General features: G+C 37.3%; 3 protein-coding genes across 6 annotated transcripts; all 3 read left to right on the forward strand.

The window, feature by feature from the left end:
* Positions 1-1,063: 1,063 nt before the first annotated feature.
* On the forward strand, positions 1,064-7,027 carry LOC147495526 (uncharacterized). The gene is given in 8 exon segments (XM_086564168.1): positions 1,064-1,823; positions 1,825-2,280; positions 2,410-2,475; positions 3,276-3,420; positions 3,508-3,726; positions 6,068-6,278; positions 6,354-6,549; positions 6,656-7,027. Coding segments are annotated over 8 exon segments (2,106 nt in total). The 5' UTR covers positions 1,064-1,125; the 3' UTR covers positions 6,771-7,027.
* A 1,317-nt stretch (positions 7,028-8,344) lies between these two features.
* LOC147495527 (uncharacterized) lies at positions 8,345-16,026 on the forward strand. The gene is made up of 4 exons (XM_086564169.1): positions 8,345-8,507; positions 8,619-8,670; positions 10,000-10,183; positions 11,545-16,026. Exons 3-4 carry the CDS (start codon positions 10,090-10,092, stop codon positions 15,894-15,896), a joined length of 4,446 nt encoding a protein of 1,481 aa, XP_086420295.1. The 5' UTR covers positions 8,345-8,507; positions 8,619-8,670; positions 10,000-10,089; the 3' UTR covers positions 15,897-16,026.
* Positions 16,027-16,380: 354 nt separating this feature from the next.
* LOC147495528 (protein BUD31 homolog 2) lies at positions 16,381-18,857 on the forward strand. Of its 4 annotated transcripts, none has more exons than XM_086564171.1 (5): positions 16,392-16,451; positions 17,637-17,723; positions 17,832-17,933; positions 18,017-18,204; positions 18,342-18,857. In XM_086564171.1, exons 3-5 carry the CDS (start codon positions 17,840-17,842, stop codon positions 18,495-18,497), a joined length of 438 nt encoding a protein of 145 aa, XP_086420297.1. In that variant the 5' UTR covers positions 16,392-16,451; positions 17,637-17,723; positions 17,832-17,839; the 3' UTR covers positions 18,498-18,857. The 4 variants fall into 4 exon arrangements, with proteins under 4 accessions (XP_086420298.1, XP_086420297.1, XP_086420299.1 ...); XM_086564173.1 differs by having other exon boundaries at positions 16,424-16,451; positions 17,637-17,705; XM_086564170.1 differs by lacking the exon at positions 16,392-16,451 and adding an exon at positions 17,357-17,432.
* Positions 18,858-21,492: the final 2,635 nt, after the last annotated feature.

A 21,492-nucleotide genomic window follows, 5' to 3' on the forward strand; every position in this document is an offset into this window, starting at 1 on the left:
AATATGTTGTTTCTACATCTATTAAGTACCAACTCATCATCAGGTTCTTACACTGTCGTATCCATCATACAAGGCCGATTCCTCCATATTTCGCTGCAATATGAGGTATACACTGGCAATACTTCAAATCACTCATACAAATTAATTTCTATGACAGTAGCTATAAATTCTAATGACGCTCAAACCTATATTCTACCATACTGTGATACATGATGGATCACCCAAAATTCAGGGATTAAACAATATGGTCTACAGGTTTAAGATATTGGGTATGTATCAATTTGGTTCATATATGCTCTCATGCATCAGAATAGCAGTGTAACTAAAGCGTATCAAATTCTATGAAAAGATCTATATTGTATTTCCATTTATTCTCATAAGAAAATACCAATTTATTCATCAAAACAGAACTACCAGCTCTTGTTCATAAACTATAATAACATAATTAGTCCTTTCTTCATCTGAACTGTCTCTTTGATTCCCGGAATCCAAGGACAAGATGATCTCAGTGTTCGTCAAAATGACCTAAAACCACTTAGTTTCTACTCAATGTGGGGCACATCAACGATTCAAAATGATTATTATTAAGAAAGATTCTTAGCCGTATAGTCCACACCTCAATGATTTGAAGAGGTTAGTTCGACGATGTGATAAAAGACAAGATTGATCAAATTAAAAAAACACACACACACACACACAATCATTGACTTACAAGAAAAATGCGAGTGCCACAGTATTGCACTAGTTTACCAAACTCGAGTTTAGATCCAAATGCAGTGAGAAAAAGACTAATTTACCTTGAAACAATGAGAAACTCGAATTAAAACGGTGAGAAAAGGTTTAGTTTTGAATTTTTTTTCGTTAGAAATGCTCGAAGGGTTTTTTGGTGAGTGCGCGAAAGAGATGATACTGGTTAGAAAGGTTTTGCCAGTAATGCCAGTAATGCGCGTTTTTGGATTTCGTTTTTGGGCTTGGGCTGGAGGCTGCCCAATCTAATTCGGAGGCTGCCCAATACAGAACTCTTTCTAAACCGTATGTCTTCTTCAAAACATTAGTTAGGTTAAAAAAAATACCATATCACCATTAAAAAAAAAACACCATCGCTCTCGCTCGTTTTCTTCCTCAATGGCGTCGTCTCGAGACTCAGATCCTACTCTAGGATACTTAACAAGAAAAGACACAGAAGTAAAACTCCCCCGTCCCACTCGTGTCAAAAACAAAACCCCTGCTCCTGTCCAAATCACAGCCGAACAGATTCTCCGCGAAGCCAGAGAACGTCAAGAAGCTGAAATAAGACCACCTAAACAGAAAATCACCGACCCCACTGAACTATCCGACTATCGTCTACGCAAACGTAAAGAATACGAGGATTTAATTCGACGCGTCAGATGGAATATTGGCGTCTGGATAAAATACGCACAATGGGAAGAGTCTCAAAAGGACTTCGCACGTGCCAGGTCTGTATGGGAACGTGCTTTGGAAGTAGATTACCGAAACCACACTCTCTGGTTGAAGTATGCGGAAGTGGAGATGAAGAATAAGTTTATAAATCATGCTAGGAATGTGTGGGACCGAGCGGTTAGTTTGTTACCTAGGATTGATCAGTTATGGTATAAGTATATACATATGGAGGAGATACTTGGGAATGTTGCGGGTGCTAGGCAGGTTTTCGAGAGGTGGATGGGTTGGATGCCTGACCAACAAGGCTGGTTGAGTTATATAAAGTTTGAACTTAGGTATAATGAGATTGAACGGGCCAGGGGGATTTATCAACGCTTTGTACAGTGTCACCCCAAGGTTGGGTCGTGGATTAGGTACATGGGGTGAGATGAAGAATGGGGAAGTGGGTAGATGTAGGTATTGTTATGAGCGTGCTATTGAGAAACTAGCCGATGATGAGGAAGCGGAAGTGTTGTTTGTTGCGTTTGCGGAGTTTGAAGAACGGTGTAAAGAGACGGAGCGTGCTAGGTGTATTTATAAGTTTGCACTTGATCATATTCCCAAGGGGAGAGCGGAAGATCTTTATAGGAAGTATGTTGCGTTTGAGAAACAGTTTGGTGATAAGGAAGGGATTGAGGATGCTATAGTCGGGAAACGAAGGTTTCAGTATGAGGAAGAAGTGAGGAAGAGTCCACTTAATTATGATACGTGGTTTGATTACATTAGATTGGAGGAAAGTGGTGGGAAGAAAGATAGGATTAGAGAAGTGTATGAAAGAGCGATTGCTAACATTCCTCCTGCTGAGGAGAAGCGGTACTGGCAGAGATATATTTACTTATGGTATGTGTTTTATCAATGTTGAAAAGCAGTCTACATTGTGATAATTTAGTGCTCTCTTTTGTTATAACCTTATCTTGTAAGTTGTTCTTTTACTGATAAAATATGTTATATGTTATATTGTTGTTATAGGATTAACTATGCTTTGTATGAAGAACTTGATGCTGAAGACATGGAGCGTACAAGGGAGGTCTATAGGTATTTATGCGTTCATAAACTTGCTAATTGGTACTTTTAATACCAGGGTTAATTGTCACTTGTTTTCTTTAATGGTATTATCTGTTAGAGAGCTTAAAGATGATAAGTAACTTCTATGCATTGCTTGATCACTTCTATGAATTTCGGTTTGTATGTTAATTGACTTTGTGTTATGAGCTCCTCGAGTTGTGCTCTAGTTCTTTCTTGACTTGTGCCCTTGTGAGCCTTGATCAATCAACCATTTAAAACACTGGCAGTCATTGGCATGAAAGGACGGTTTCCTCTGAGTACTGTCTCTTATCAAACACGCATGTATTTTTGCATGCTTACTTTCTTCTTAGCTGGCAGTGATACAAATGTGTGTATGTCAAGTATGTGACTATGCGCACAGTTCTGCATCATAGGAAGTTAGGAACAAAAGATTGGTAATAACTGAGTATCTGTTTGATTCAAGTCAAAACTGAAATTTTGTAGAGGTACTACATAAGACTCATTAATTTTGGTTTAATAGCTGCAGTGCTGTCTTTTTGTTGTGTGTTCTTAACCATGATGTGGTTAAAGTAAAGATAGTTCTTGTAGGAAAAATCTCTACACTTGATGCATCGTGTGCGTACAATGTTGCAAGATTCATTACCTTATGTCCTGTATTTATCCATTTATGTCCTTGGAGATCGAGAATGTCCATCCATTGCAGTAGATAACGTAGGATATATTATCAATTGGATCCAATTTGTGATGCCAATAACAGTATCAGAAACGGATGTCGTGTCTAACTCAGTAACTGTATTATTGTGTACCAGAGAATGTTTGAAGCTGATTCCCCATTCAAAGTTCTCATTTGCGAAGATCTGGTTACTTGCTGCCCAATTTGAGATCCGGCAAAAGAATATTGATGGTGCACGTAAGCTTTTGGGGAATGCTATTGGAAGATCCCCAAAAGACAAGGTATTATTAATGTTTTCTTTATATAACTTTGAGTCGTATATGTTTCTCTTCAGTAAGGTTTTACTGACTCTCATGCCTTGACAACAGATATTTAAGAAATATATCGAGATAGAGCTGCAGCTCGGAAAAATTAGTCGATGCAGAACTCTCTATGAGAAATACCTGGAATGGGCTCCTGAAAATTGCTATGCCTGGAGCAAGTATGCTGAATTGGAGAGGTCATTAAGCGAAACTGAGAGGGCTAGAGCTATATTTGAACTTGCAATAGCACAACCTGCACTGGATATGCCAGAATTGCTTTGGAAGGTGCGTAACGATAATATTGCTATGGTTGTATTGTCAAACATATAAATTATCTGTATAACTCACTTGCATCTGTATATCATTGAAAGGTTTTTACTGAAACTAAAAATAATATTGCTATGGTTGTATTGTCAAACATATAAATTATGAAACTGCTTTCATCAAGTTTTAGGTAAGGTTGGAATATGAAAATGAAACAATGATTGTAGTCCATAATTACATAAATGGTATTTGTGTTTTTTAAAAATGTATAATCTCTCAAAATATATTTTAGTTGTTGAATAAGAAAAGAAGACAAAAATCTGAAGAAGAGAGAAAAATAATTATATATGGCCCTAATTAGTTTTGGCCTCCTCTCTCACACATCTACATATAGGGTTTTTGGGGCTATATGGATCGGTTGACGGTTGGGTAGGAAATTTTTGCTTCTTTTCCCTGCTTAGTTCCCTCTTGGGACGGAATAAATGACTAAATGAGTACGGTAATTGAACAGTTTGCTAGGGAGGTAGTTAGAAGGGAAATGTGTTTTTTGTCCGGTGTAGGGTAGAATGGGTGATGGGGTGGGAGGGGTATTTTGAACGAGTATGCCCCTGAGTGTGCTTCTTTTGACTTCATTTCCCCTTTAACCATTCCTACTAAATTGGCGCATAGACTGAAGTTTATTTTAAGAATGTTCTTTCGGAACGTAAGCACCATCTGGTTTAGAAAAGGTGATGTCTCTCTAAGAAAGATAACAAAAGGGGGGAAAGGGATTTGTTCGTAGATGATAACTGTTGTTCTGTTGAAATTCAGAACCAGTTTTTTTGTTCAAGTGCCTATGAGAAGGAGTGTTCAGGATGTTTAGAGGTATCTGGTGGGGGACGTCAAGGAGGTTCTCTTTGATTGGGCATGTCTTGATCCATCGTTTTAAGGGAGTGAGATTTGAAGACTGTGTAAATAGGGTGAGACATGACAGCACTTTTGTAAATTGGGGGGCTTGAGTGGGCAAGTAGCTACTTACTACTTTCCATTGAAACCATGTAATCTTTACCGTATTATTTTAAGAAATATATAGTGAACTTTACTGATAAAAAAAATGTTAAGACTGCACCTGACTCATTTAGAGAATTCCTCTCTTCCCAATTCTCTCTCCAGAGCATTCAGTGGTGTTATATTTTTCATCTGCGATTGAGAAGTATGTTTGCTCATTGTATTCGCAGGAAAAAATCTTTTACAACGTCGTAGTAGTGTGAGAGAGGGAGCGAGGGGAGTGGGGGAGTTTTCTCCTTTTTTTGTTTTCCATTGTTTGTGCCCTTTAATCGAGGTCAATTACAATAGTATTTTTTTTGAAAAAAAATATTACAGTAATCTTTCTCCTCAGGGGACAGAATTTTGTGAGACCAATAATTTCTTTTTTACACCTTTGTTATAACCAGCAAGTGAATAAGATCATCAGTAAATTATAAAAAGTCTACATAATTAACTGTGTTTTTTAGAAAAATATAACTTCATATGTAATGCACAAAAGTCAAGATGCCTGAATATGTTTTCAAGGGTGGATTTGGGGTGGAGTAGAGAATTGATAGTAAAAAAAGGAAGAGAAACTACATTTGTTCGATTAAGTACGGCTTATTTGATACCTATATATTGCTTGAATAACACAACAAATAATGATTTTGAAGCATTAATTTGGAAGTACGGTTGCAGTAGTGCCGGCTTATCAGTTGAACGGTAAAACATAATTATCAAAGGCTCAAACTTTTATTCTTGTTGCCCAGTATTAGCCTTAAAATGATATTCTTCATAAAGTGAAAAAGATATTTCTATTTGACATCTTTGTTGAATCAAGTACACACGCGCGGCCGCATGCACACACAAACACGCATGCTTCAGAAGAATGGGGATAAATAAATGTTTATCTAATCAGCCTTTCTCTTGGCACTGACTAGTGAAAATCCAATTTTGTTATATCTTCACCTTTAATTGGGGATTCAATTGGAAGAATTTATAGTTTGCGTGAAGGAAATAATAGTTTTGATGTTTATGTTGTTTGTTTGGTTCCTGGCTTCAATATAATAGAAGTTGAAACTGAGGATCCAGGAAAACTTGATACTCTGATTAGGCTCCGTGGCATAATGTTGAATCAATATAAACAAATGGCATGTCTATCTTGAATAAGCTGAATATCTAATTCCTATGATTATCATACATGATATTAAACCCCTCTGGTATCAGTAGTCTGGATCCCAGAAACAGAGAAGTGGTATACGTATTTATCACGATTTTACTATATTCTCTCCTGTTTAGTTAGTGCAAAGCAAAGGCAGTAAATTTTATTAATCATGATTTTATCTAATTTATACAGGCATATATTGATTTTGAGATATCAGAAGGGGAATATGAAAGAACCAGACAACTCTATCAGAGGTTACTTGATCGCACAAAGCACTTGAAGGTGTGGATCAGCTTTGCGAAGTTTGAGGCGACTGCTGGTTTGGAAGGCAGTGACGTGGCAGAAGAGAATGACCAGGCTTTACTTCTGGAACAAAGGAAGCAGTGCCTCCAACGCGCTAGAAGTATGTTAGAATTGCTTTTCCGTTCTTTGAAAAGTGTGTACAGATTGAGTCTCACATTTCCTATTTTACTCCCAGGCGTGTTTGAAAATGCTGTTAACCACTTGAGAACTTCTGCGCCTGAGCTCAAGGAAGAAAGAGCTATGCTGTTGGAGGAGTGGCTGACTATGGAGAGTAGCTTTGGCGACATTGGAGATGTCAGCATAGTGCAGAATAAGTTACCGAAGAAGCTCAAAAAGAGGAGAGAGATCATTTCTGAGGATGGACCTACTGGGTATGCTCCTTACTGTGCATTTATTTTTCGTTGGCTCCAGTTATTAGTGTAAACTTCTGTATTTTGTTGTGGATGGTAACGCTAATCCTCTTATAATAATTTTCAGGTACGAGGAATACTACGACTATATCTTCCCTGAGGAGACTGCACCACAGAATCTCAAGATTCTTGACGCTGCTTACAAGTGGAAAAAGCAAAAATTTAGGCATACGGAGGAATGAGGGGTGTTCACATGGTAATTACGGCATGAAAGCAGATACTCATTTTATTTGTTTTTCAAGGCGATTTCTCATCTTGTGTTATATATGTTCATTTTCATCCTGTATGGTATCTGTGAAGTGCTTTGAAATGAGTTTCTACTTTTTCCTTCTTTTTCAAAGTCAAGGCTGTACACAGGTCCATGTATTGTAAAAATCTGATGTTGTACTACTTAAACAATGTGATTTTGAATGTATGTTTTTCATGTTTCAGCTGACAACGTTTCTGTTATGTTGTCTTTAGGAATATTGTTTTGCATGTGACCCGTCTTTTTCCAATGTTTATTGCCTACAACTAGTTACTTTTCACTGTAAATTAAGTAAAGAAACAAATATTTACAGCCTTTTCTTCATTTGTTCCTTTGGGCTGGAATTGTGGACACTTATTATGCAGCCGGTATGCACTGCATTTCCTCGAATAGCTTTTGGACGAGTGGTTAGTGGCCTGGCCCAAACTGAGAGGAGCTGGCTTTGGTGCTAACTTATGGAGAATGACGCCATACGCAGTGATTTTGGTCTTGTGGAATTCAAGAAACAATAGAGTTTTCAGGAATAAGACCACTACTGCCGAAAGAGCTTGTGTGGAGGCGTTCTTATGGTATTGGTCTTCGGCAACTTTAGAAAGGAAGGCTTACAGGTTCAGGGACGTGGTGCTCAACTGGCAGGGGATCATAAATAGTTCACTGTAATTGGTGGTGCGTGGTCCTTTGAGGTTGGATTACTCCCATAGGTGTTGTAGTTTTTTGTTCCTGTCCTGTTTATGCTACTGGTGATCCTCTCTGTCACCACGGCATACCACTACTTTCTTCTTCAATCAATAAAATTCAATTATCAAAAAAAAAAAAAAAAAAAACACGAAACAAATATTTACAGTAAGATATATTGTTATATAATAATGATTCTTATACTTGTTATTGTTGATGCTTTATCTTTTAGACAAGTTTTGCCTTTAACACGAATTTTAGTTTTGCGCTTTTAACATCCAGCAGGTATCACCACAATTTTTATGTGAAAAATCTAGTGCATTTCTGATTAACAGCATACAATTCCGGAGCGAAAAAAGAGCTTCCAGTTTGGTGATCTCACTATTGAGATTTCCATCAAAGGTGATTCATGTCCAATCACTCGCACTACCTGAAAAGTAGAATGTTTGATTGGATCTGGCAACGACTTTTTGAGCCATATATATTGCCGTCCATTTTCTAATTGAAAAATCAATCAAGACGTGCTAGAAAAGTAGTTGTTCTAATCATCTAAAGTTAGTTTTTGACAAAACAAAGCTCTGGGAGCATAGATAAGCCTAGTCCAGGACCAAGTGCAGATTCGTCAAATCAAAATTCTTTGAGACATGGTGTATATTATTTCGAAAACCAAAATTCCAAATAGTTGCTTTCTGGACTTATTACAAAAAGTATATTTTTCTTTTTTTCAGACAAAACAAACGACAAACAAGACAGCGCGGGAAACAGCCATATTAACCGCGTTAAATAACAAACCCCAATTAAATTTTGTTAATATGAAAAAGAATCTCTTTTTTCACAGAAAAAGACAGCAATCATAGTGGCATTCAAGTAATAAAGCACTTAACCCAAGGTCACTTAAAACCCAAAGATTCCATTCTCTCTGAACTTTATTTCCTTCTTCTTCCATCTTTTTTTGTTTTCAAGAATTCAAGATTGACTTTACTCCAACTTAGTCAAGGTTCAGTTTAATTCTCTTTCTGTTTTGATATCATCTTCAATTATTGTTGACTCTGTTGAATTCACTTCTTTGAAGCTAGCTTAGTTGGATCTATTTATTTATTATTTTCAGGCTGGTCTTGCTACTTTGATTGCTGATTGAAGAAGGACGGCGAAATTTTCTGGTAATTCAATCTTTTATTTATTTGTTTGTTTAATAAAAGTAAAAAGTTTGTTAACTGGATGATGATGAATGTTTAAAACTTTTTAGACAAGTAGATGATGACAAATAAGTTAGAGTTGTCATACTTTTGGCAAAAAATAGGAATCAATAATGATTTCCTAACTGCTATAGCTGGAACTTGGAAATATTATCAAGAAGCTGACCCCATCTATCATTCTGAATCAAAAACTGATGCAACTGGTATATATATAATATATGTAGTTTTACAGATGTGATTGGATTTACTGATCCTCGGACCGTCGTGAAAAATGTAGTCCCACAAATCAAAGTACATGGAGTTGAAAAAAGTGGGGAGGGGTGCTTTTTATTATGTTAGCTTTCTGGGTGACCTTGAATAATTCGCTGAGGAAGGATGGTAAAGTTCTTTCAATAGTACAGTAAAAGTTGGAATTACTTCGTGGTAAAAACTTCTGAATTCTTAATCGTGTTTGAGTAAAATCAATGTACTTAACATTGCCTTCTGATGGGAAATTGTGTGTTCCAGTTAAAATATGTGGGATCGAAAAAGTTAACAATCTATGACCAGCCAACCCATCTGTTGGTGTTGATGGTATATGTTGTGGGACACTGGGACCTTTACAAATATGAGCCAGTTCAACAAATCTTATTGGTTGGATAGTCATGACCCTTTATGCAATAGCTATATATCACCTGAAAATTCAATATTTTCTTTTCATCTTTCATTGTTGTAGGATTAGGATCATCATATCTTTTTTTTGGGGTGTGGGCCCAAGAGAATCTAGGTCTTGATTCGGTATTGGTTATGTCAAATGCTGGTATTCTTCACATTTAAAATGCCTAAGCTGTCCAAACTGTCATTTATGTGTACCTGTAAAAACCATTCAAACTTCAGATCCAACTCTTTAAAGGGCCACATTTCATTTTTCTTGATATGTAAAGACTAAAGGCCCTACTTGAACTGCTTGCCTTAACTGATTGAATAAGCTGAGAATTCTTGTAAGAATTGCTCTATAATAAATGCAGAATAATTTAGCTAGTACTTATCATCTTTTGTTCCTCGGGCATGATAAGTGGTGGTGATGCTTAATTGTCTTGTCTCCCTTTGGTTGGTGAAAATCCTTCTATTTATCTCTATTTTCCTTTTCCTGTATGCCTTTAGTTTGAGTGTTGTATATGGAAAGTTATGCAATTATTTGCAAGGATATCTGTGTGGTTTTGTCCTTAAGATACAACGTATACGTTCCAGAATTTTAGACCTCTTGCTCCTTGTTTCTAAGATAGTAATGTACTCCTTTTTCTGTTTCTTCAGATCTTCATGCAATTTTCTTGAGATAGAGATGGCCTCGTCCTGAGGCAATCTTGTTAAGGGGCGTGTGAAGAGAAAGCGCAAGCGAAAACGATGACAAAACATCGGTGGCGGGAGTTGATGAAATCCTTTTTGGGGCATCATGTCAATCAGGAAAATTCTGAAGAGCTGGAACAGAATAGGAAAGGTAATTCTTATATGGAATTTAATACCACACTGATAAGGAAATATCCTAGATGGATTCTGGGTTAAAGGTTAACTAGGTATTGCAAGAAAGAGACATCAGGTGCTTTATTGTTATTATTTTGATATGGATATATTAATTTGCAACCAGAAGTATATGCTGCCACAGCAGAGCTTCAGCTCTAAGTTTATATGAGCTCTTTAATGAAAAGTCGGGCATGTTAAAAGTAAACTCATCCCTGACTTCAAAGATGGGTCAGCAATATGACCTATATGGTTGTAATAAGCCAGGTAGCTTTGTAGTGAAAGGCAACTTAAATCAGAGTTGAAAGGAACATCTAAATCATAAGTTGAATGCTTTTCGTCACATTATTATGGAGAAAGGAACCGTACAAAGAGGAGGTGAATTTTTGTTCTGATGGATGTCCAAAGCAAGTCAGAATTTGAATTGTTTGGAGATATACTGTCTGTGAGTCACTTTACTTTTGATCCATAACTCCATAAGAAGAAGCAACTGAGTTAAATCGAAACCTTCCTTTTTCTCCATACCGATTTTTTGAAGCTTAAATACTGTTGTGACGGAGACACAACAACACAATTTGATAGGGTAATTGTAAAAATAGGGACTCCCCAACTTTTCAAAAGGACTATATCATGTACATACCAGAAGGGAACATAGCAGAAAAACTAGCAATGAGGTTATAATGTAGAATATAATATATTGTGAGTTGTTACTTAACTTTTCTTTAGTATTTGTTATGCTACATCTTTTGCTACTTCCACTAATAACTTGTTTCTCAAGAAAAAAGAGAGATAGCGAAAAAAGAAGAAGAAAAAAAAGGAAGAGAATTAAAAAACATTTACAAAGTTTTAGATGTGAAGGGATAATTATAGATAAAGTACAGTGTTTATCAGCTAAGGTCTTAAGTATAAAGCATTGTTAAGTCTCATCTCCTTGAGCAATTTTTAGAAATTATTTTTTTGGTTGAATAGTTTAATAACTTGTATGTACATGTAGGATCCTGTTGTTTGTTTATTTTGATTTTAGATGGTTACCTTTGAAAGTTATCTTTTGAAAGTATGTTAGAGCATAAGTTTAAGGTACATAGCCATTCCAAGCACTGTACCTTATGCAGTATAAGGTATTTTAGATCTGGAGTTGCATTCAACGCAGACATGCAAAATGTTGATTCTTCTTAAGTTATCTCGGGAGTTACAATTCTCAACTGTATTTTCAGCATCTTCATTGGCACTTTGAAAGATAGTTCTGTATATCGTAATCCATGCCCCACCCAGTTATGATCATTGAGCAGTTGATTGAAAAACATTTATTCATCTAATCTTGTTTTATTTATTTGGTTGCAGATGTTGAAAAAAAGATAAATAAGATGTTGAAACTGGTCAAAGAAGATGAATACGAAGATGGAGATCCATTAGAGAACTCGAGCAAAGGATTGGAACTTGTTAATCTTGTCGAGGATTTCCAGAAACAGTACCAATCTCTCTATGCACTTTATGACCATCTTACAGAAGAACTGAAGAAAGAAGCTCATCCTAGAGAGGAGAATAATGGCCACTCCTCTTCTAGTTCCAGCTCAGACTCAGAAACTGAACAGTCCAAAAGTAAGGCCAGAAATTGGGAGCATGAACTTTCAAAGCTGACAGCCAGCCTGAAGCTAGAACTGGAGGATGCGAATCAGCAGTTGACGGCAACAAGCAATGAGAAAGAAGATTTAAGCTTGAAATACCTGGAATCTTTGAGCAAGCTTGATGAGGTGGAGAAGAATGCTGAAGTTCACAAGATTAAAGCTGAGCAGTTGGAAGGTGAGAGGTCGCAACTACAGATAGAGAACAGAGATCTAAAGCTTGAATTGGAGGCTGCCAGTAATTTGGAATCTGAACTGTGCCAGAGACTGAAAGATACAGACACAGAAAAGGAAGCTCTGAGGATGGAGATTTCAGTAATTTTTGGGAGGATTGGGAAGGGAGAACAAATCATGGAAGAACTTAGAGCTAATGTTGATCAGTTGAAAGATGAGAAATTACATTTGTTGATCGAGAATGGTGCTCTAAAGCAAGAAGTTGAGTCTATGAAACAGGAAGTTTCGGGATTGACGCAACAACTGATTGCTGCTGATAACCAAGTAGCTAATCTGAACCAGGCTCTGGAAACTAAAGAGGAAGAGAATGGAGGAATGGTTTCGAAAAATTCAGTGATGGCTAATGAGATAGAAAGGGCCCAAAAAATAGTACAGGAAGCCACAGATGAAATAAAGGAGTTAAAGGGGATACTGGAAGAAAGAGAAGCTGAAATTTCTTCTCTCACAAAGACACAAAATGATATTGAAAGTGAATCATCAGCTCGCACCATGGTTCTGGAGAAACGGGTAACAGACCTGCAAGTGGAACTGGATATTTTAATCACACAGAAAACAGAATTTGAAGAGAAATTTGAGAACAGAACGAATGAAGCTCAACAGCTGGGAGAGCAAAACTTCTTGTTGCAACAACTCCAAACTGAACTGCAGAACAAGATTTCGGAATTGGAAAGTTTAACAGAGGAAAGAGAAAATCAACTTTTTGCATTCGTGAAGAAAAGTGAGGATAGTGAGAGTAGTGCATCTGCTCACATTAAGGACCTGACTGAAAGAATCAATCATCTGCAATTGGAGTTGGAATCAGTAAGGTCTCAGAAAATTGAACTGGAAGTGCAAGTGGAAAGTAGACTTGAGGATGCCAAACGGCTGAAAGAGGAAAATTTGGTGAATCAGCTGGAGATAACTGACTTGCATGCTAGGGTAACTGAACTAGAAAGGATGTTGAAGGAAAGTCGAGATGAGCTCTCTGAAGTCCTGAAGAAACTTGACGACAGTGAGAAACAAGCATCATCTCAAATTAAGGACCTGATGGCACAGGTTGAAAGTGTACAATTGGAGCTGGATTCTGTACTCTCCCATGGAAGAGAACTAGAAGGACAGATCCATGAAAAAAGTCAAGAGGCCTCTGCACTGCAAATGAAGATAGAGGTCTTGAACAGTGAGTTGTCTTGCAAAATTTCAGATGAGCAGAACATGCTGAAAGAAAAAGAGGATATGTCTGCACGGATAAACAAACTGCAACTTGATCTGGATGCTCTGCTCTCAGAGAAAGGTGAATTGGAAGAGCATGTGAAGACTAGAAGCTTTGAAACCGAGAAATCGAGAGAAGAAAACAAGGGTCTGCATCTTATGAGAAGTGAGTTGCTTGATCAGATTTTAAATCTAGAGAAAGTCTTACAAGAAAGAGGAGATGAAGTCTCTTCTCTCCATAAGAAACTTGAAGACAGTGAAAGTCAAGCAGCAGCTCAGATGCAGGAAATAACAGTACAGGTGGATGATCTAAAACTGGAACTCGGCTCTGCATACACTCAGAAAAACCAATTAGAGATAGAGATAGAGAAAATAAAGCAAGAGGCTTCAGATTACCAGATGCAGATTGAAACTATGAATCGAGCATTGGAAATGAAGATTGAAGAGCGGCAGGGAATATTGAAAGAGCAAGAGGACTTGGTGTCACAGGTTGAAAGTGTACAATTGGAGCTGGATTCTGTACTCTCCCATGGAAGAGAACTAGAAGGACAGATCCATGAAAAAAGTCAAGAGGCCTCTGCATTGCAAATGAAGATAGAGGTCTTGAACAGTGAGTTGTCTTGCAAAATTTCAGATGAGCAGAACATGCTGATAGAAAAAGAGGATATGTCTGCATGGATGAACAAACTGCAACTTGATCTGGATGCTCTGCTCTCAGAGAAAGGTGAATTGGAAGAGCATGTGAAGACTAGAAGCTTTGAAACCGAGAAATCGAGAGAAGAAAATGAGGGTCTGCATCTTATGAGAAGTGAGTTACTTGATCAGATTTTAAATCTAGAGAAAGTCTTACAAGAAAGAGGAGATGAAGTCTCTTCTCTCCATAAGAAACTTGAAGACAGTGAAAGTCAAGCAGCAGCTCAGATGCAGGAAATAATAGTACAGGTGGATGATCTAAAACTGGAACTCGGCTCTGCATACACTCAGAAAAACCAATTAGAGATAGAGATAGAGAAAACAAAGCAAGAGGCTTCAGATTACCAGATGCAGATTGAAACTATGAATCGAGAATTGGAAATGAAGATTGAAGAGCGGCAGGGAATATTGAAAGAGCAAGAGGACTTGGTGTCCCAGGTAAAGAATCTGCAGGTAGAGATAAACTCCCTAGGCACCCAGAGAAGTGAGTTGGAGGAGCAGATCAAAAGTGGAAGGCACGAAGCTGAACGAGCGAGGGAAGAAAGTCTGGGATTGCAACTAACGATAACAGAGTTACGAGGTCAGGTTTCTGATTTGGAGAGAGTGTCTATGGAAAAAGAAGATGAACTCTCTGCCCTCTTCAAGAAACTTGAGGACAATGAGACTAGTGCATCCACTCAAATCAAAGAGTTAACAGCAGCTGTAAATGATCTGCAGTTGGAGTTGGACTCTTTACATGCTCTGAAAGATGATTTAGAATTGCAGATTGAGAGTCAAAAGCAAGAAATTTCAGAAAAGCAGACCCAGTTGGAAGAGCTAGGCTTTAAGTTGACTGCCAAGATTGTGGAAGGAGAGAGAACGCTGAAGGAGCAGGAAGATAGATTCAACAGTTTAAGCGGGGATCATAAACAACTCGAGGGCTGGTTACGAGAATCAAGAGAAAATCTCCAAACAGTTGAAAAGAAGATGAAGGAAACAGAAGAAGAGCTCCAGAGGGAACTCAACTCTAGAGATGAAATGATTCTTAAATTGCAAGAAGCGGCTGAAGAGCAGAAGAAAGAGATGGAAACCAAACAAGAAGACTTCAATAAATTAAAGATTGAATTAAGTGAACTAGAGGAAAGTCACAAAGGAGTTCAAGAGAAGCTTCAACTTACCGAGAAAGAAAGGACGGTAACAACTGAAGAGAAGGAACAGTTGTCGCGATCGAAGGACATGACAGTTGATCTGTTGAAACAAACACAAGAAGAGCACCAAGAAGAAATTGAAAGGTTCCAGGAAGAGGTGGACATGATTGAAGTGAAGCTCCGCCTGTCGAACCAGAAGCTTCGTGTCACGGAACAATTACTCGCTGAGAAGGAAGAGCGTTATGTTCAGATGGAAGAGAAGTTAAAGCATGAGCGGAAAGTGCTTGAAGATGGAGTTGTGGGATTGTTCAAGCAGATCAGTTCTAATAAGGATACTACGGAAAAAGCATACAAAGTGTTTTCTGAACTTGAACTGGCATTCCAGAAGTTTGAGCAATATCAGGGGTCCTTTGAGAACCGTATATCACAATTTCCACAAGAACTTGAGTTTTTCAAAAATTGGGTCTCCAGGGAGAAATGCGAGAAACAAGAACTGGAGAAGCAGGTTCGTAATCTAGTGGAAGAACTGAATAAAAAGCAACAGCAAGAGTTGGTGTTTCAAGAAATGGTGAGGAAGTTGGAAGTAAAAGCAAGCAAGGAGCAAGGAGAGAAAGAGAGGGTACTGGTAAATGTAACAGAACTTGGAAAGAAAGTAGAAGATTTGGAGAAGAATGTTATACAGAAAGAAGAGGAACTTATTGGTAGGGAAGAGGAAAAGAGGGAGGCCATTAGGCAGCTGTGCTTGTGGATAGATTACCAGTACAGTTACTGTATTGATCTCAAGCAGGTGATATCCAAGATGTCAAAGAGAAGCCAGAGGACAAGATGAGAATATTTCTGGTTATTGTGCATGTTTTTTCTCTTGCCATTCTTCAATTTGATTCTTGCTATTACCAATAAGACAGGTGTATGTCGTACATAATATCTTACCATTATTATGTGATATTCTTTTTGTGTAATTTTGTAATTGTGTTTCATCTTCTGAAAATTGAGGAGTTCCCTCATGATTTTGAAACTCAACTGCGTACGTTTGGCATACACCATCAATATCATTGTGACATTTTTCTCCAGAATCTCCTTCTAACATTGGAGTAAATATTGTACACAGTACTTGATCAAAACGGATAACAGATGGAAAATGCAGCATTGAGTCGGTTTTTACAAAATTATATTGACAAAGAAAATGCAATGATGCTCCAAGGGTGTCAACGTCAGGCGACTAATTGACCATTATTCCTGAAATATAGAAACTTCCGAAATATTGTATGCCGACAAAGCAGTGTAAAAGTGAATCCGACATTTCAGTTTGTCGAAACTTTGTAATATCACGGCTATTGTTGAAGAACAAATCGACGAGCATCCTCAATCCCGAGAGCAAAATAAGGTATGTTAATCTTCAAAACCCATTTACTTTCGGTTTTCCTATGATCAACTGTGATTATTATTAATTGTGTTGACGGGTTTTAGGTATAGATATTATCCACAGTTAGAAAGTTGTCGATGAATCTTTTCAATACTTGTTTTCTTTTATCAAGTGATTCGGTTGGTTTCTGTCGCACATTTCTACGTCATAACACTCTCCCCTCTTTCTCTCAATACTTGAATTGGACAAATGAAGCTTGATTTGTCCGAATATATAATTTCGTTGTTTTTTAATCCGAGCTAATGATCGGAATAATTCGTTATTGGGTAGTTCTTGTCGTTGCACTTTTTTGTCTCGTTGGAGTGTTGGTTACTTGGTGAGTATTCATTATTTAGCTTGTGTTTGTCAGTTGTGATATTGAGTTAGAGTAACATTGACCAATTAATGCACTCAGAGACTGAATAAATCTTGGAGTAGACACATCTGGTAGTTGCTCCTTTGTGCATAAGTAGATGACACCAACATACTTCTCTGTGACAATTTATCTAGCATAGACAGGGCAGTTAAGTATGTTGAAAAGCAAGAGACAAAGACAATTCTTATGGTGGCGACAGGGCTAAAAGCTTCATAGTAGTTGGACCTTGATTTTGGCGATACCTCTTACATGCCAAACTTTATTTGAACTTGTCAATAGAGCAATTAGAATTTTCCTTGATTTAAAACACCCATTTTTACCTTCAAGTACCAGTATATATTTGAGCGTTGCACTCTACAGACATGTCTTCTCACCATAGTATATCTTGTGAAGTTTGAGTATATTAAGTTGGAGTAGATGAAGCTTGAGTATATTAAGTTGGAGTAGATGGAATGTTCTTTTAGTTCAGAAGTCAAAGCAACAAGAAGGGTATGTTTTGTGCTTGCAGAAAATCCAATCTTTTGACCTTGTTGAAGAATTGATCGTCGTTGATGAGGGAATCAGCTTTGCACTCAAAGATTGATGAGGTTTCAAAGTTTCAATATGTTTTAATGTTGGAATTAAGGTTTTGTGAAGCTTTATGTTGAATGATTTGATTAACAAGAGAATGTCAATTGTTTGGTGTTCGTGCGTCTCTCTCGTTTTTTTTTCGCCCCCCAATACCCTTTCTCCATCTCCCAACTCTCTCTCCTTCACCCCTCAATAACTCCTCTCTCTCTCTCTCTCCGCAGCTCCGCTCACTCCCCACTGCCATGCAGTATACTAGTATTAACTAACTGAAAATCTGTAAAGCCGTAAAGGTTGTAAATCCAAACTGTGTAAGTGAACTCTTTCATATTGGACCAATTGAATGACCCTCATGTGATTTTATCTATGTTTGTTAGTTTCAGTAATTCTTATATGTTATTGCCTTGTTGAGGTTGCAGCTTGTAAAATGCCAAAGATTAAGACAAACCGTGTCAAATATCCAACTGGATGGGAGCTGATTGAGCCAACCCTTCGTGAGCTAGAGGCCAAGATGAGAGAAGGTTGATATTACTCTCTTTTTCTTTTTCATTTTTTCAACTGTGAACTGCATTGGTAAGATGAATGTTACTTGTTTTTTTGACAGCTGAAAACGATCCACATGATGGTAAGAGGAAATGTGAAGGATTGTGGCCTATCTTTCGAATAGCTCATCAGAAGAGCCGCTATATTTATGACCTTTACTACCGAAGGAAAGAAATATCAAAGGAGTTGTATGACTTCTGCTTAGAACAAGGCTATGGTGATCACAATCTGATTGCAAAGTGGAAAAAGGTTAGCGTAGATCAGTTTCTTAAGTTGTTCTTCTTCATTTTTATTTATTTATTTTAGTAAAAAAAATACAAAACTGATTGGGAATCTATGTCTCTTGCATCGATTAATTTAATGTATTGTTTATGATTAATTTGCAGTCTGGTTATGAGCGTCTCTGTTGCCTACGATGTATACAGCCACGAGATCACAACTTTGCCACCACGTGCGTCTGCAGAGTTCCCAAGCACCTAAGGGAGGAGAAAGTTATTGAATGTGTCCACTGCGGATGTGGAGGCTGTGCCAGTGGAGATTGATTACTTACTTTAAGATCAACTGCTGACCATTCTGGTTTAGCTGTTAGATTGTTCTTATTGGCTAGTTTGACATCATTAATTGGGGTTGATATTCTGATTTAAAAGATTGATTTCTAGGGCGCGTATTATCTGTTAGTTGTGTTTGGATAGTTGTTTTACCAACTTAACTGTAACATGCTCCCAGTGTGAGTTACTTTTGTCACCAAATAGAATGCGCTGGTACTTGAATTGAGTCTTTGGTATGTGACAAAGGTACACCTGTTGAGAGCATATTTTGTTTAAACACTTGATATTAGGATTTAAGAATCTTGTACTGCTTAATTGTTGTGATGTATGAGTGTATGATTACGTTTAGTTGTACTGAATGTGTTAATTTCCACTTATTAGATGAATCAGTTGATGTCATGGTAATTTGCTTAGCTGAGATTGCCGGCTTCCCGTTGGATTTGGGCGTCTAATATTACGTTTGCAAGCTATTCTTGATAGTGTGGCTGAAAGAAGGTTAAAAATAGAGGAAAACAGAGAAGATGGTTAGGTTTGTCAAACTTGGTTTCAGTTTAGACTCGAAGCTCAATGGACCTGCCAATATGTATTTGTTTGTCTGATCAGCAGAATCTTGGTTTTAGTTATGAACAACACTGACTGAGTGACTGCTATTAGGACCTTGGTTGCATGTAGTAGAAGCATTATCCTGGTCAGTTATGGCAGTGTGATATCAAGTCATCAACTGTTGAAAGAGTTTGTGGAATCCCCTGTTAGTTGAGAAGCCAATATACCACTGATATTCGTTCACCCTGATATACCACTGATATCGAGCACATATATACCCAAATTCAAAGCAAGTTATACTGATATACCACTGATATTCGTTCACGCGTGAACGAATATCAGTGGTATATCAGTATAACTTGCTTTGAATTTGGGTATATATGTGCTCGATTATTCTCCAAGTACAGTGCCTGTGTTGACTGACTGTATTCTTAAACCTGAGTGCCTCAATATTATATTTTAAGGCCTAGCCTCAAGTCGAAACACAGCCCGTCTAATACTTTTTGGGAAGGCAATGATACCAATCAATTGGATTCATTCACCGCTGTCCGTTGATTGATTCATCCCTTGATTTTTGATATATTGAACAGTACGTATATCAGTTTCACAGTATGTATGCATAGCACATCGAACCAACACTCCAACTCCTTTAGTCAATTAGTCCCTTATCCGGTTCCGAGTTTGAGTTCGAGTTTGTTTGTCACGAGTTTAATGCAACTTCCACTTAAAAACTAGAATGCAATTTGATGAGTTCGAGTTTGAGTTTGCATTCGAGTTTAATGCAATATTATATTCCAATGCAAGTTGGAGTTTGCCTTCGAGTTTAATGCAACTTCCACTTAAAAAATTCGGTTTTTTGTCATGAGTTTCGCACTGGTTTGACACTCATCAAATTGCACGGGGGATCCTCCGGCCTAAGCCCGACAACTAAGTCCAACAACAATAGCCCAATACACTCCTCCACCTCAACGCATATCGGTTACTATTTTTTTTTCAAACCTTTTTAGCCGATATCATCTCTCTGCTCTTTGACTGAACAAAAAAAAAAAAAAAAAAACTCCAAGTTTTCTGTCGTGTTCATACTTCGAGTGTTGAGCTGTGAATCAACAATAGGAATTGAAGCTGGCGACTTCACCCAATTCGAGTCATGTCCCATATACTCAAACTTGGTTGGGTTGATTAAACTTGATTAGGTTGATTAAATTTAATTGGGTGGAAGATTGGGTTGATTAAACTTGATTGGGGTGGAAGATTGGGTTGATTAAACTAGATGATTTCAAACTTGATGTTTTTTTGGAGTTTGGGTTAATTAAACTTGAGTTTGATTTTGCTCAAGTTTGATAAATTCGTTTTCGAGTTTGAGTTTGAGTTTGGGTTGATTAAATGGAAGTTGATTTTTAAAACAATAAATTGGGCCTAACACCCAATTTTGGAGAAAATGAAGTCTATAAGACACGGTTTTTGGTGAGTAACTCACAAGAACAAATTATACCAATTAATAACTCACGAACCCACGATTTCAAATTTTGTAACCCTCAAGGACAAAATAAGTTGGCCCGGCCATTTTACTTTTTTTAAATGCCAGTTATACCCTTTCGTGAAAATAACCCTCAAGGACAAATGACCCGGATTTAAAATAAATATTTTCCAATTTTACCCTTTCTGTCATTTTACTATGAACAATGAATGTTCATACCTTCTGCTGGTGTATGAACAATGATTGTTCATATCCAAATAGGTGAATGTACCTTATACAATATATATTGATGTATGAACATTGAATGTTTATACCAAAAAGACTATAAACATTCAATGTTCATACTCAATCAATGTTCATACCCAAAGACTATGAACATTCAATGTTCATACCCAAAGACTAAGGACTATGAACATCGAATGTTCATACCCAAAGATTATGAACATTGAATGTTCATACCCAATTAATGTTCATACCCAAGGACTATGAAGTATGAACATGAACATTGAATGTTCATACCCAATCAATATTTATACCCAAGGACTATGAATATTGAATGTTCATACTCAAAGGACTATGAACATTGAATATTCACTATGAACATTGAATGTTCATATCAAAGGATTATGAACATCGAATGTTCATACCCAAGGACTGTAAACATTGAATGTTAATACCCAAAGGACTATAAACATTGAATGCTCATAACCAATCAATGTTCATACCCAAAGACTATGAACATTCAATGTTCATACTAAATACACCAGGTCGTTTTGTCTGGGCAGGGTCGTTAATTATTTCGTGTCATGGGTATACTTGACATTTCATCTATCCGATCCGTTTTTTATTTCACGTCAAGAGTATACTTGAACTTTCATCTACCCGGTCCTTGAGAGTTACAAAAATAAAAATGTGTCCTTGAGAGTTACTTTTTCGGCATTTTTGTCCTTGAGAGTCACTCACTGTTTT

The sequence above is a fragment of the Coptis chinensis genome, chromosome 6, assembly GCF_015680905.1.
Source record: "Coptis chinensis isolate HL-2020 chromosome 6, ASM1568090v1, whole genome shotgun sequence".
Classification (NCBI taxonomy): domain Eukaryota; kingdom Viridiplantae; phylum Streptophyta; class Magnoliopsida; order Ranunculales; family Ranunculaceae; genus Coptis; species Coptis chinensis.

What these genes read in the sequence shown, in the direction of transcription:
- LOC147495528 (XM_086564172.1), top strand. Translation starts at nt 17,840, where the DNA reads ATGCCAAAGATTAAGACAAACCGTGTCAAATATCCAACTGGATGGGAG. An exon ending in AGAGGCCAAGATGAGAGAAG is followed by an intron (nt 17,934 to 18,016) that starts GTTGATATTACT and finishes TTTTTTTGACAG; the next exon opens with CTGAAAACGATCCACATGAT. An exon ending in TGATTGCAAAGTGGAAAAAG is followed by an intron (nt 18,205 to 18,341) that starts GTTAGCGTAGAT and finishes ATTAATTTGCAG; the next exon opens with TCTGGTTATGAGCGTCTCTG.
- LOC147495527 (XM_086564169.1), top strand. Translation starts at nt 10,090, where the DNA reads ATGACAAAACATCGGTGGCGGGAGTTGATGAAATCCTTTTTGGGGCAT. An exon ending in GCTGGAACAGAATAGGAAAG is followed by an intron (nt 10,184 to 11,544) that starts GTAATTCTTATA and finishes ATTTGGTTGCAG; the next exon opens with ATGTTGAAAAAAAGATAAAT.